Source organism: Phyllobates terribilis, unplaced genomic scaffold, assembly GCF_046119375.1.
Source record: "Phyllobates terribilis strain yellow unplaced genomic scaffold, ASM4611937v1 Scaffold_7__3_contigs__length_470593459, whole genome shotgun sequence".
Lineage (NCBI taxonomy): Eukaryota > Metazoa > Chordata > Amphibia > Anura > Dendrobatidae > Phyllobates > Phyllobates terribilis.
In genome coordinates, this window is record NW_027362767.1 from 387877445 (window position 1) to 387889894 (window position 12450).

Below are 12450 nucleotides of genomic sequence, written 5' to 3' on the forward strand. Positions count from 1 at the left end.
CAATAAAGGATTGTGTCTTTATTTCAATTAAAGGACTTTATTCTGGGTGTTTGTGTTTTCTTTTAACTTTGACTATGGGGTTAGTAATGGGGGTGTCTTATAGACGCCTCTCCATTACTAACCTGGGCTTGATGTCAGCTGGCATTATAAGCTGACATCAACCCCAGCCCTATTACCCCCTGCCACCGCTACAGGGCAGCGTGGAAGAGCGAGGCTAAGTGCCAGAATTGGCGCATCCTATGAATGCGCCATTTCTGGGGCGGCTGACGGCTGGTGTTTCTAGCCTGGGAGGGAGCCAATATTCATGGCACCCTTCCTGGGCTATTAATATCAGCCCCCAGCTGTCTGCCTAGCCTTTGCTAGCTATTAAATTAGGGAGGACCCCACGTCATTTTTTTTGGGGGGTCCCCCATTTTAATAGCTAGTAAAGGCTATGTATTCAGCTGGGGGCTCATATTAGTAGCCCGGGAAGCTCCGTGGGTATTACCCCCTTCCCAGGCTTCAAACATCTGCCCCAGCTGTCTGCTTAACCTCCGCTAGAGACTAAAATTAAGGGGAACCCCACGCCAATTTTTTTTAATAATAAATCCTTTATTTTAATACTAAATGACAAGTACAGTAACCAACACTATCACTGTACTTCATATATATGTGACTGACATGTTTCTATCTATCTAATCTATGTGTGAAGCTCTATTCTGTCTGTTATAAATTGTCAGGTACAGATGCTGAATTGCCGGCCGGCTTTTTTAAAGAGACGGTGCATGAAAACACTATTATTTTTTTTAATAAATCCTTTACACTAAATGACAAGTACAGTAAGCAACATTGTCACTGTACTTCATATATATGTGACTGACATGTTTCTATCTATCTAATCTATGTGTGAAGCTCTATTCTGTCTGTTATAAATTGTCGGGTACAGATGCTGAATTGCCGGCCGGCTTTTTTAAAGAGACAGTGCATGAAAACACTATTATATTTTTTAATAAATCCTTTACACTAAATGACAAGTACAGTAAGCAACACTGTCACTGTACTTCATATATATGTGACTGACATGTTTCTATCTATCTAATCTATGTGTGAGGCTCTATTCCTTCTTGTCTAAATTGTCGGGTACCGGTGTATGCCGCTGCTGAATTGCCGGCCGGCTTTTTTAAAGAAAGCGTCTTCTGAGCAGTTTGTCAGCTTTTGGACACCTTTGAAGGTGTTTTCTATGTGTTTCTATGTGTTTTTGTTTGCCTGCCATTGGTTTTAACGGTGTTCGACGGTGTTCTAAGGTGTTCGACGAACAGTTCGACGAACAGTTCCTCGAACATCCCGGTGTTCGACGAACCGAACCGAACCCGAACACTACGGGGGTGGCTCAACACTACTCGTAAATAAAAGCTTCTGTGTACGGCATTTTGAATCTGTCCTCATAAGTTGGTGGACGTTGGCCAATTACGTTTTCAATCTCATTGTAGACCTTTTCTATAAGAAAATTGTCTTTTCAATTTCTCATAATATTGCAAAAGCTTTTGCTGTTTCATTCGGCTTTAGTTGCATACCTGCTACACTGCGGTATTTCATGAGAAGCAAGATTGAAAATCTCAGGGTAGCACTTACTGATTCTGTCCCAGCAAAGAATAAGATTACTGAGTTCATTACCAAAGTATTGACATTGTAGATAGTCTCTTTAAGCTTCCCTTCCTGAGTTTGAAGAAGTGATACAAAGAAGAGAATATATTATTAATCATGCATTATAGCACCATTACGTTCTTCAACGCTTTACAGACCTCATCATCACAGTCTCCATTGGGACTCACAATCTAAACTACCTACCAGTATAGCTGTGGAGTGAGGGAGGAAACTGGAGAACCTGGAGGAAACCCACACAAACACAGGGAGAACATACAAACTCCTTGCAGATGTTTTCTTTGGTGGAATTTGAACCCTGGACCTCAGCGCCTCAAAGCAACAGTGCTAACCACTGAGCCAACGTGCTGCTCATATATATATAATATATATATCTATAGATAAATATATATAATATAAATATATATCTATAGATCTAGATATAATGTACTCACAATCATAGAAAATACTGATTCATAATGTATGAGAGGATAATTTTTTTATTTTTGTTTGGTTTTGTACCTTCTCCATTTTGATCAGGAAATAGTCGATAAAATCTCTTGGGTTATTACTGTCCAAAGTCTTTATGTTATTCTCCATTTTCTCCTTGATAAAGTCTGCCAGGACAGTAAAGTTCGCCATTATTGTATGGTGACGTCCAGGTATGCACTTCATGACATTTGGATAGATGTTGTAAAGATTGGAAAAAGAACAATGCCTAAATTAGTTCAAAGGGTTGTTCCAACAGTGTTTACTTAAACATCAGGAGCCTCCAGTGCCAACGGTGTCACATCTACAGATACCTGCCAGGACTTGTAGGTTTCGGGGACCTATTTTAATTTTTTGAATATAACTTGCTGGAGCTTCTTACTAGAGATGTGCGAACATCTTCAGAAAACATTCGTTTTTTTTCAAATTCGGTACGAACATTGCACATTCGGATTAATGATTGGACCCCTGAGTGCTTTTACTGAAAATCGGCTAAATTCAGGAAAAGTGCGGTAACTTATTGCGTTTCCACTTCTGTACTTTTTAGGACTTAGGCTATGACAGTGGTACTGTATGATGAGCGATGAATACTGAGAGATTGATATAGTTATCTAGGCGGTTGCTTGTAAGTCAGATAGTTTAGATAGATAGGATACTATTAGTGATGGGCGAGCACTAAAATGCTCGGGTGCTCGTTGCTCTGGTCGAGCACATTGGAATACTCGGGTGCTCTACCCGAGCAACGAGCCCAATGTAAGTGTAACGGGTCTGGGAGGTGGAACCTCTGAGCAACTATACAAGGGGGCAGTCCTTGTAAGGAAGCGGGTGGCTCCCGGGGAAGGCGGGCAGGTAGTCACGGCTAGTGACGGGGACAGTCTCAGGGTGGAAGGGCAGGAGGTCACGGCAGGTGACGGGGACAGTCTCAGGGTGGAAGGGCAGGAGGTCACGGCAAGTGACGGGGACAGTCTCTTGACAGGCGGGTGGTCACAGCAAGTGACGGCAGAGCCTCCAGGTAGGCTAGCAGGCAGGTAGCAGGTGGACGCTCCCAGGTGAGCGGGCAAGAGTCTCTGGACAGGCCGGTGATCACAGCAAGTGACGGCTAAGCCTCCAGGTAGGCTAGCAGGCAGGTAGCAGATGAGCGCTCCCAGGTGAGCGGGCAAGAGTCTCTGGACAGGCAGGTGGTCACAGCACGTGACGGCAGAGCCTCCAGGTAGGCTAGCAGGCAGGTAGCAGGTGAGCGCTCCCAGGTGAGCAGGCAAAAGTCTCTGGACAGGCAGGTGGTCACGGCACGTAACGGCGGAGCCTCCAGGTAGGCTAACAGGCAGGTAGCAGGTGAGCGCTCCCAGGTGACCGGGCAAAAGTCTCTGGACAGGCAGGTGGTCACAGCACGTGACGGCGGAGCCTCCAGGTAGGCTAACAGGCAGGTAGCAGGTGAGCGGGCAAAAGTCTCTGGACAGGCAGGTGGTCACAGCACGTGACGGCGGAGCCTCCAGGTAGGCTAGCAGACAGGTAGTAGGTGAGCGCTCCCAGGTGAGCGGGCAGACTGATCCATAGACAGACTGGCAGGGCTTGTAGGCAGACTGTCGGACCACAGATACAGTAGATAAGTATCAGGCAGGAATCTGGCAGGTGACTGGCAGGTGACTGGCAGGTAACTGGCAGGTAACTGGTAACGGGACCTGAGGGCTGAAGCAGAGTGAAGGCTTTGCAACAACATTGCTCGGGCACCTCCATTTTGGAGGAGGTGCCTTATATATGGTGAGGTCCTCCGGCCATTGGCCGGGGACTCCTTAGGACGGCGCGCGCGGCCCCTTTAAGAGAGGGGGAGCTCGCGCGCCCTAAGCACAGAGGCCGGGAAGCAGCGCGCGCTGCCAGCAGAGCGGGAGGAAGCCGCTGGGCACGGAGCGGAGAGGTGAGGGGAACGGCGTCCCTGCCTAGCAGGGGGCAGGGACGGCGACGCTACAGTAAGTCTATGGGAAACTCGAGCATTTTTCAGGCGGCTCCCCCCGGCAGTCTGCAGGGGGCCTAAAAATTGCCGAAATCGATGGTAACAGTGTTCAAATGATATGGGAACAGAATGGGGAAGACCCCTGGAAGCATTTCTGACTCCCAGGTCACTGCTGTCAACAATGTTGTCAGAGGTATTACGCCACTTTTAAAGACTCACAATAAAACACACAAAAACAAAATAGATTTTCCTGGGAAACATGCTAAGGAACATCCTTTCCAGGATAATGACTTGTATATAAGGCAAAATAAATAACCAAAAACAGAAATACTCCTCCACACCTTGGGTTATGTTCACACATAGCATTTTTAATGCGTTTTTGCACTTTTGCATTGCTTTCAACCCGTGACAAATGCATTCACCGGGAAATGTCATTCTAACATTTTACAACCTTATCTGGCCATATGCTGTGTGAGACATGATCAGACACCGTGTTTCATTTATGAAGGAGGGACTCTGAAAGTCACAAAGCCTATTTTTATAGGGCCATCAGGCAGCCTTTACTATTCTTAAAGGGCCAGCAGTCAGCCCTCGCTATTCTTAGAGAGCCATCAGCTGGTTATTCTTTGTTGTTCCCATTACTAAAGAGTGTCTCTCCTATACTGTTATTACGTATGCAGTGAGTGGCAGGTCTGCCCAAAATGTGGACGCACCCCAATATCCTTTTCAAAATTTGAACGCACCCCAATACCCCTTTGAAGAGACTTAGGGGAGGACCTCCTGAAAACAATGTTCCCATTATTAGGAAGTGGGTCTCCCATTGTGTTTGCCTATGCAGTGAATGCAAGGGTTGGCAAAAATTTGGAGGCACTCCAATGTCCCTTGGAAGAGATGTGGAGGTCAGAGGGCCTCTTGAAAACAATGTTCCCATTATTAGGAAGTGGGTCTCCCATAGTGTTGGCCTATGCAGTGAATGCAAGGGTTGCCAAAATTTGGAGGCACTCCAATGCCCCTTGGAAGAGAGGTAGAGGGCCTCCTGAAAAAATGTTCCCATTATTAGGAACTGGGTCTCCCATAGTATTGGCCTATGCAGTGAATGCAAGGGCTGCCTAAACTTGGGAAGCACTCCAATGCACCTTGGAAAAGACGTGGAGGAGGGCCTCATAAAATTTTTTTCCCATTAGAAAGGAGCGGGTCTCCTATACTTGTAATGCCCATGCACTAAGTGTATATGGGCTGACAAACAATTACCCCTGGGGGGTATACATGAACATACTGTATAAATTTTTTTTTTACTGCCATCATAAACACCCTTTAAAAAAATAATGTGGGTGTTGCATCATGGACCACGGTCACCCTGGTGATATGGTGGAGGATGAGGATGAGGAGAAGGCGGAGGACAAGAGCAAATAGACAAAATCAGGAAGCGTATACCCATGTGTGGGTGTGAAAAGGTGCATGGGAATACACCTCCCAAAAAAAGACACTGGATTTGAGTTTATGTTATGCATCTATCATTCGGTGGTGTTGAGCAGTCTGGCCCAATCCAGCCCTTGTTCATTTTTATAAGAGTCAGCCTGTCAGCATTTTCACTTGACAGGCAGATGCGCTTATAAGTTATAATTCTACCAGCGGCATTAAAAACCCGCTCTGATATAACGCTAGCGACAGGGCAGGCCAGGACCTCCAAGGCGAAGAGAGCCAGTTCATTCCACGTGTCCAGCTTGGATACTCAATAACTATAAGGCACAGAAGAAGCACGGAGGACGTTGGTACGGTCGGCAAGGTACTCCCTCAGCATCTTCCCAAACTTTGCCCTCCTTCTGAGAGTACCCCATGCCTCAGGGCCTGTGCGATGGGAGGGGCTGAGAAAACTCTCCCAGAACTTTGACAGTGTTCCCCTGCCTCTACTGGATTGGAGTTGTGTCTCTCTCGCCTGTACTCCTTAGTTGTCCAACAAACTGTGACCTCTGCCGTCAGCGTTTTCAGATGGGAATTTTTTTAATAGTTCCGCAACAAGGGCCTTCTGGTACTGCCCCATTTTTGTAGACCTGTCCGTCTCAGGAATAATAGATATAAAGTTTTCCTTGTAGCGTGGGTCTAGAAGTGTTACCAACTAGTAACTGTCACCCAAAATTTTGAGAACGCGAGGGTCACGGGAAAGTCAGCGTAACATAAAATCAGCTATGCGTGCCAGACTGCTAACAGGCAAGACTTCCGAATCCTCACCAAGAGGACGACTGACCATGCTCTCCTCCTCCTCCACCTCCTCCTCCTCCTTCCTGTCCTCAGGCCATCCACGCTGAACAGACGGTATGAAAGTTGTGCAGGTAGTACCGTCTATTGCGCATGAAACTAGCTCCTGTTCTTCCTCCTCCTCCTCTTCCTCATTGTCACCCAATCCACATTGGGATGAGATGAGGCTGGGCTGTGTAGAATCACCCTGTTTGGTTCCTTGCTCCATCCAATTGTGCTCTGCCGGCAATGCATCCTCTTTGATTGTGAGCAGAGAGCGTTTCAAAAGACAGAGAAGCAGGATAGTGATGCTAATTATGGCGTCATCACCGCTCACCATCTTGGTGGAGTCTTCAAAGTTTTGGAGGATGATACATATGGCTGATATCCATGTCCACTCCTGAGGTCTTAAATAGTGGCTGCTGGGGACCGGGTACCGAGGGACGGCCGCCTCCATCAGGTTGCGGAAAGCTTCCATCTCCACGCGCCTAAAAGGCAACATTTCTAGCGCAAGCAGTCGCGAAATGTGGGAATTTAGTAGTGTAGCCTGTGGGGTGTTGGCTGCCTATTTGCGCTTGCGTTCCAAGGAGTGGGGTATGGTCAACTGAACGCTGCGCTGGGACAAGGACGTGCTTGCTGATGGTGCTAGTTGAGAGTGTGCAACGACAGATACAGGGCAGGAGGCATCTTTGCAAGCACTATGGACAGGGGATTGGCTTGCACGCACAACAGTGGAAGAAGCAGTGGTGTCACCCGCAGACACTCTTCCTGGATCCTGGGGTTCGGCCTACAAAGTTGGGTGCTCTGCTGCCATGTGCCTGATCATGCTGGTGGTGGTCAGGCTGGTAGTTTTGCTACCCCTGCTAATGCTGGCCTAACAGGTGGTGCAAATGGCCTTTTTGGGGTTATCGGCAAAGTCTTTAAAAAACAGCCAGACTCCAAAAGATCTAACAGTTGTACTGGCAACTTCCGTCGTGTTGGTGTTACGGGGAATGGTTGCCTGCCTTCTGTCTGCGGCCACCACACTGCTTCTTCCTGCCTGTTGGGTTGCTCTGCCTCCCTCCCCCTGCGTGCTGCTGTCCTCACTCTGTATGTCCTCCTGCCAGGTTGGGTCAGTTACTATATCAACCACCAACTCATCGTCCACTTCCGCACCCTGGCTCTCCTCCTGACTTTCTGGCAATTGTGTCTCATCATCGTCCACCTCTTGTGACACTTTCCCACCGTCACCTTTGTATGACCGTGGCTGCTCAAATATTTGGTCATCATTACATGCGATCTACTCTTGCCCCGCTTCAAGTGGACCAGGCGAGAGGCCCGAATCTATAAATGGAAAAGTGAACAGCTCTTCTGAGTGTCCAAGTGTGGGATCAGTTGTCTCTGGGTACTCGGCATGGTGGGAGGAAGAAGGATCAGGAGGAGGAATATGCGGTCCAGACTCACGGCTACTGAGACTTGACCATGTGGAAGACAGGGTGGTGGTGGTGGTTGTGGCAGAGTGACTGGAAGCATTTTCTGCTATCCAACCAACAACCTTTTCACACTGTTCTATGTTCAATAGTGGTGTTCTGCAGTCCCCTATCAATTGGGACAGGAAGGTCGAGCGAGAAGATGTCGGTGTTTGTTGTGGTACAATTTCTGCTTGCCCACAGCCTCAGCCTCTGCATGCACCATCAGCATCACGTCCAGTTCCCCATCCCTTGTCACGTGCCTTGCCCATTTTAAATGGAGGACAATATTTTCCACGCTCACTACAAATGGCTGAATTTGGAGCAAACTTATAAGTGATCCATGTGACGGACAAACTACAGTTTTAAATAGCTGGCCTGTAGGTAACTATTTTTAACAGCAAACTGGTGTCAATAACTTTGCTGACATGCTGAAACATAATTTTAATGGACGCCAGAAATGGCAGAATTTTCAGCGCAATTATATGTGATTCATGTGACGGACAAACCACAGTTTTAAATAGCTGGCCTGTAGGTAACTATTTTTAACAGCGCCGACCTCGTGACAATAAGTTCACTGACACACTGCAACAAAATTTCAATGGAGGCCATAAATGGCAATATTTTCAGCGCAATTATATGTGATCCATGTGACGGACAAACCACAGTTTTAAATAGCTGGATTTTTAGCGCTGTAATATGGAAAGGACCTGGTTGCATTCTGCAGTGCCAACAAGCAAATGGCGCTGAAAAACTGTGTTCTCTAGATTGCTTTTTAAGCAAATAATCAGGATTAAAATAAAAAATAAAAATTATTCCTGGCTAGTGTTGAGTGAGCATGCTCGACACTGCTCGGTACTCGCCCGAGCATCTCACTACTCGGGATGTTCGGCGCGCATTTTCGGGTTACTCGGGCGGGAGCTCGGGTCTCTGCCCTGCATGTTTGGCGCTCTTTACAGAGCCAATGAACATGTAGGGATTGCCAGTCAATCACTGTAATGCCACAGCCATGTTGGTTGTGGGTATTACAGTGATTGGCTGGCTGCACAGCGTCACCTCGAATATTTAAAACCAGGCGCCGCCATCTTGAACACAGTCGCTCCCGATCAGACAGTGTAGGGAGAGTGCTGCTGAGCTAGGGAGAGATTTATACTGTGAAATAGGTAGTGTAGGGTCTCTAAAGCCTGCAAAATCAAACAAACAGTCCTTCTCAGGACTAATATCCATCCCAGATATCAGGCAGGCAGACAGGCAGGCTGTATAGGAGACGCAGTTGTTATACCAACAAACACTACATTACAGTCCTGTGCGCTGCTGCTGCTCAAATTGCTAGACTTAGCCCCAGATCTCAGGGGCCAGGAAAAATCCTTTTTTTTTTCATTTAAATCCTCTTTTTTTTTCAGTCAGACTGTAAAAATACACGTCACAGGAAAACAGTTTCAGTTTCGTTTTTGAATTTTTTATTGTGAGCCCGTAAAAGTGGCTCAATTCCTTTGACCACGTTGTTGACAGCAGTGACCTGTGGGTCAGAAATGCTTCCTGGGGCTATCCCCATGCTGTCCCCATGTCATTTGAACACTGTCACTATCGTTTTGGGCACTTTTTAGGCTTTCTATAGACTGCCGGGGGTGCCGCCGCAAAAATGCTCGGGTCTCCCATAGACTAACATTGGGCTCGTTGCTCGGGTCGAGCACCCGAGTATCACGGTGAGCTCGGCCCGAGCTTCGAGCACCTGAGCATTTTAGTGATCGCTCAACACTATTCCTGGCCCCTGATACCTGGGGCTATTTCTACAAATATCTGTAAAAGCACCAGCAGACAGAACTGGAACTCTTTTTATTAGAAAATTACAAAAACACAGATACACAACACAAATACAAACATTATACAATAAGAAACAAAAACCCCAGCAAAACACTGCCCCAAATCCCAAAATTAAGTAGAGTCCAATAAATTAACGTACGACACAGAAATGTCCACACAAAAATGTCTCTGTAGGAGACCCCCCAGCAAGGGAAGACCCTAACACACCCTCTTCCTGCCCTGAAGTATACTTGACCCCCAACACTCTTCCCACTCACACCTGCACATTTACACATAACCCCCTAAAAAGGAAAACTAAAAACCTGGCCCATCGCCCAAAATCAAAATATAGGCCACCTGGCCAAAACTTAACCCACTCTATAACACACATTTTTTTTTTTTTCCCCCACCACCATTTTTTTTTAACACCCAAGGTCCCACTAAAGTCTGTGGCCTTATCACAGCAAGGTAACCACGAAAGTTTGTGGCCTACACAAAAAGGTCCTTTTGCCTTTTCTGGCATCCCGCAGGACGTCCAAAATTCCTCACAAAAACACCACAACACCTACCCCCCACCCCCCTAAAGCCCCCCACCCAACCTAAACTAACCCCCCCACACGCACAATACACATACATAATTTATATACAGTACACAACACAACAGTAACAACAATACACAACATAATAACAATATAACAAAGACTAACCATATACCTACATGACATAACAACTTAATCATAAGACCACTAACCATGTACCAAAAGATCAGACCCAAGTTCAGTGCTTCCAAGCCCTATATTCACATTCTGATACTGTAAAACAAAAAACTACAATGTGAGGGGAGCAGCCCACCACCAGGAAACTGGAGACTACCGAGGCTCTCACCCTAATCTAACAGACAAACAGCCTGTCCCTCCCTATTAAAGAAAAAGAAAAACCTGTCCCTACCGCCCTACCAATCTTTCCCTACCTGTCCCTACCTGTCCCTCTCTGACCCTCACTACCAACCTAATGCTAACTACCTATCCCTAAAGACTGTCCCTGTCTGTCCCTCCCTGACCCTACACATCCATCTGACCCTACAAATAAATATAAAATATAGAAAGGGACTAAACTAACCCTATCACAGACACACATACCCTAACTCTCCCTAGGGCACATTAAATGAGAACCCCCTCCATAGAAGGGAAGCCCTCCCTGCACCCAGCCTCTCATACTCCAGTGAGCGCACTTTTGCCAGGTCACCCAGGATGTTCCTAATCACCTCTTCCCGGGGGAGGACTTTCTGCTGGGTGGACACTAAACACTGTGTGTTTCACGTGTAAAACCTAGTCACTAAGCTAACTAAGAAAACAGTGCCCCGATCTCGGCCACCAAGGGATCTGAATGCCCCATAGGCCCACTCCGCATAGGAAAGGCCTGCCAGCCTGGGCCAGCCAATGGAAGCACCCACCCTCTTGTAGACCTCTGTATTAAAAGGACACCGAAGCAGGAAGTGCTCCATGCTTTCAAGCATGTCGCCACACTCCTCGTGGGGACAATCCCGGTCATCAGAGTTCCTGTACTTCAGGTTGTCCCTCACATACAGTCTCCCATGGAAGCAGCGCCAAGCCAAGTCCCAAAACTTCAAGGGGATCCGCTTAGAGTTTAATAACCCGAGCCCCACCTCCAGATCCCGGCTTGGGCAATCCTTGAGGGCCAGGGGCTTCTGGAAGTGGGTCAACAGAACCCTATTGTCAAGTAACCTCTTTGACAAGGTCCTGATCTCCCACACTCCCAGACCCCACCGGCGGATCACCTTCACAACCAGGGTAGCATAAGCCGGAAGATGCCCATGAGGCGTGCAAAGGTCCTTCACCCGCCCTCCTGTCTCCCATTGCTGGAAGAGAGGCCGAAACCACCCCCTACAGGAGAATACCCACGGAGGAGCCCTCTCTAACCAGAGGTTGGCGATGTTTGCCTTAAGAAAGGTGTTTACTAGAAACACCACTGGGTTGACCATACCCAACCCTCCTAGTCTCCTCGTGCGATACGTGACCTCCCTCTTTATTAGGTTCAGCCTATTCCCCCATAATAGTTGGAAGAACAGGCTGTAGACCCGTGTCCAAAGAGGTTCTGGCAAGATGCAGACGCTGCCCAGGTATATTAATAAAGGGAGCAAATACCCCTTGGCCAGGTTAACCCTTTCCCTCAGGGTCAAGGACCAACCCTTCCACTGATCCACCTTCTGGGCGGCAATCTTAAGTCTGCCCTCCCAGTTTTGCTGGGGATAGTCCCCCGGGCCGAAACTGATGCCTAAAATTTTTGCTGTGGCCTGAGGCCCTGGAAGGGTGTCCGGGAGATCAAAACTAGGATCTCCCCCTCCCAGCCAGAGACTCTCACACTTATCCCGGTTGATCATGGACCCAGATGCCACAGAGTAGCGCTCAACCTCAGACATGACCCAGTCTGCCTCCTCTCTCGAGGATACAAAAAGGGAAACGTCGTCGGCGTACGCCACTACCCTCAAGGTGGTCTCTGGCTCTGCCCGGTCCATCCCGACTCCCACCAACGGTCCACGTTCCACTCTCCTTAAAAAGGGGTCGATCGCGAACACGTATAACAGTGGGCTCAGAGGACAGCCCTGGCGGACACCAGACTTCACCTCAAAAGGGGGTCCGACCCAACCATTCACAAGCGGAAAAGTCTCTGCCCCATTGTATAATACTCTCAACCAATCAACAAACCTCCCGGGCAGACCGTACCTCAGAAGGACGGACCAGAGGTACTCATGGTTAACCCGGTCAAAGGCCTTCGCCTGGTCTAAGGACAGCAAGTACCCCTTCCAGTGACCTGCCCTGCCCTGCTCCACTGCCTCCCGGACACCGAGCACAGCACTAAAAGTACTGCGGCCTGGAACAGAGCAGT

The 12450-nt window shown here is 47.9% G+C and overlaps 1 protein-coding gene across 1 annotated transcript in view; it reads right to left on the reverse strand.

Moving 5' to 3' along the window:
• Positions 1-1375: 1375 nt before the first annotated feature.
• LOC141155531 (cytochrome P450 2F2-like) overlaps positions 1376-12450 on the reverse strand; it is a 75317-nt gene continuing 64242 nt past the window's right edge. Inside the window, exons 5-7 of the mRNA XM_073642398.1 lie at positions 2143-2319; positions 1554-1695; positions 1376-1476 (exon numbers count right to left, since the gene is read on the reverse strand). Of these exons, the coding sequence (XP_073498499.1) occupies positions 1376-1476; positions 1554-1695; positions 2143-2319 (420 nt within the window). The remainder of the gene's footprint in view (positions 1477-1553; positions 1696-2142; positions 2320-12450) is intronic.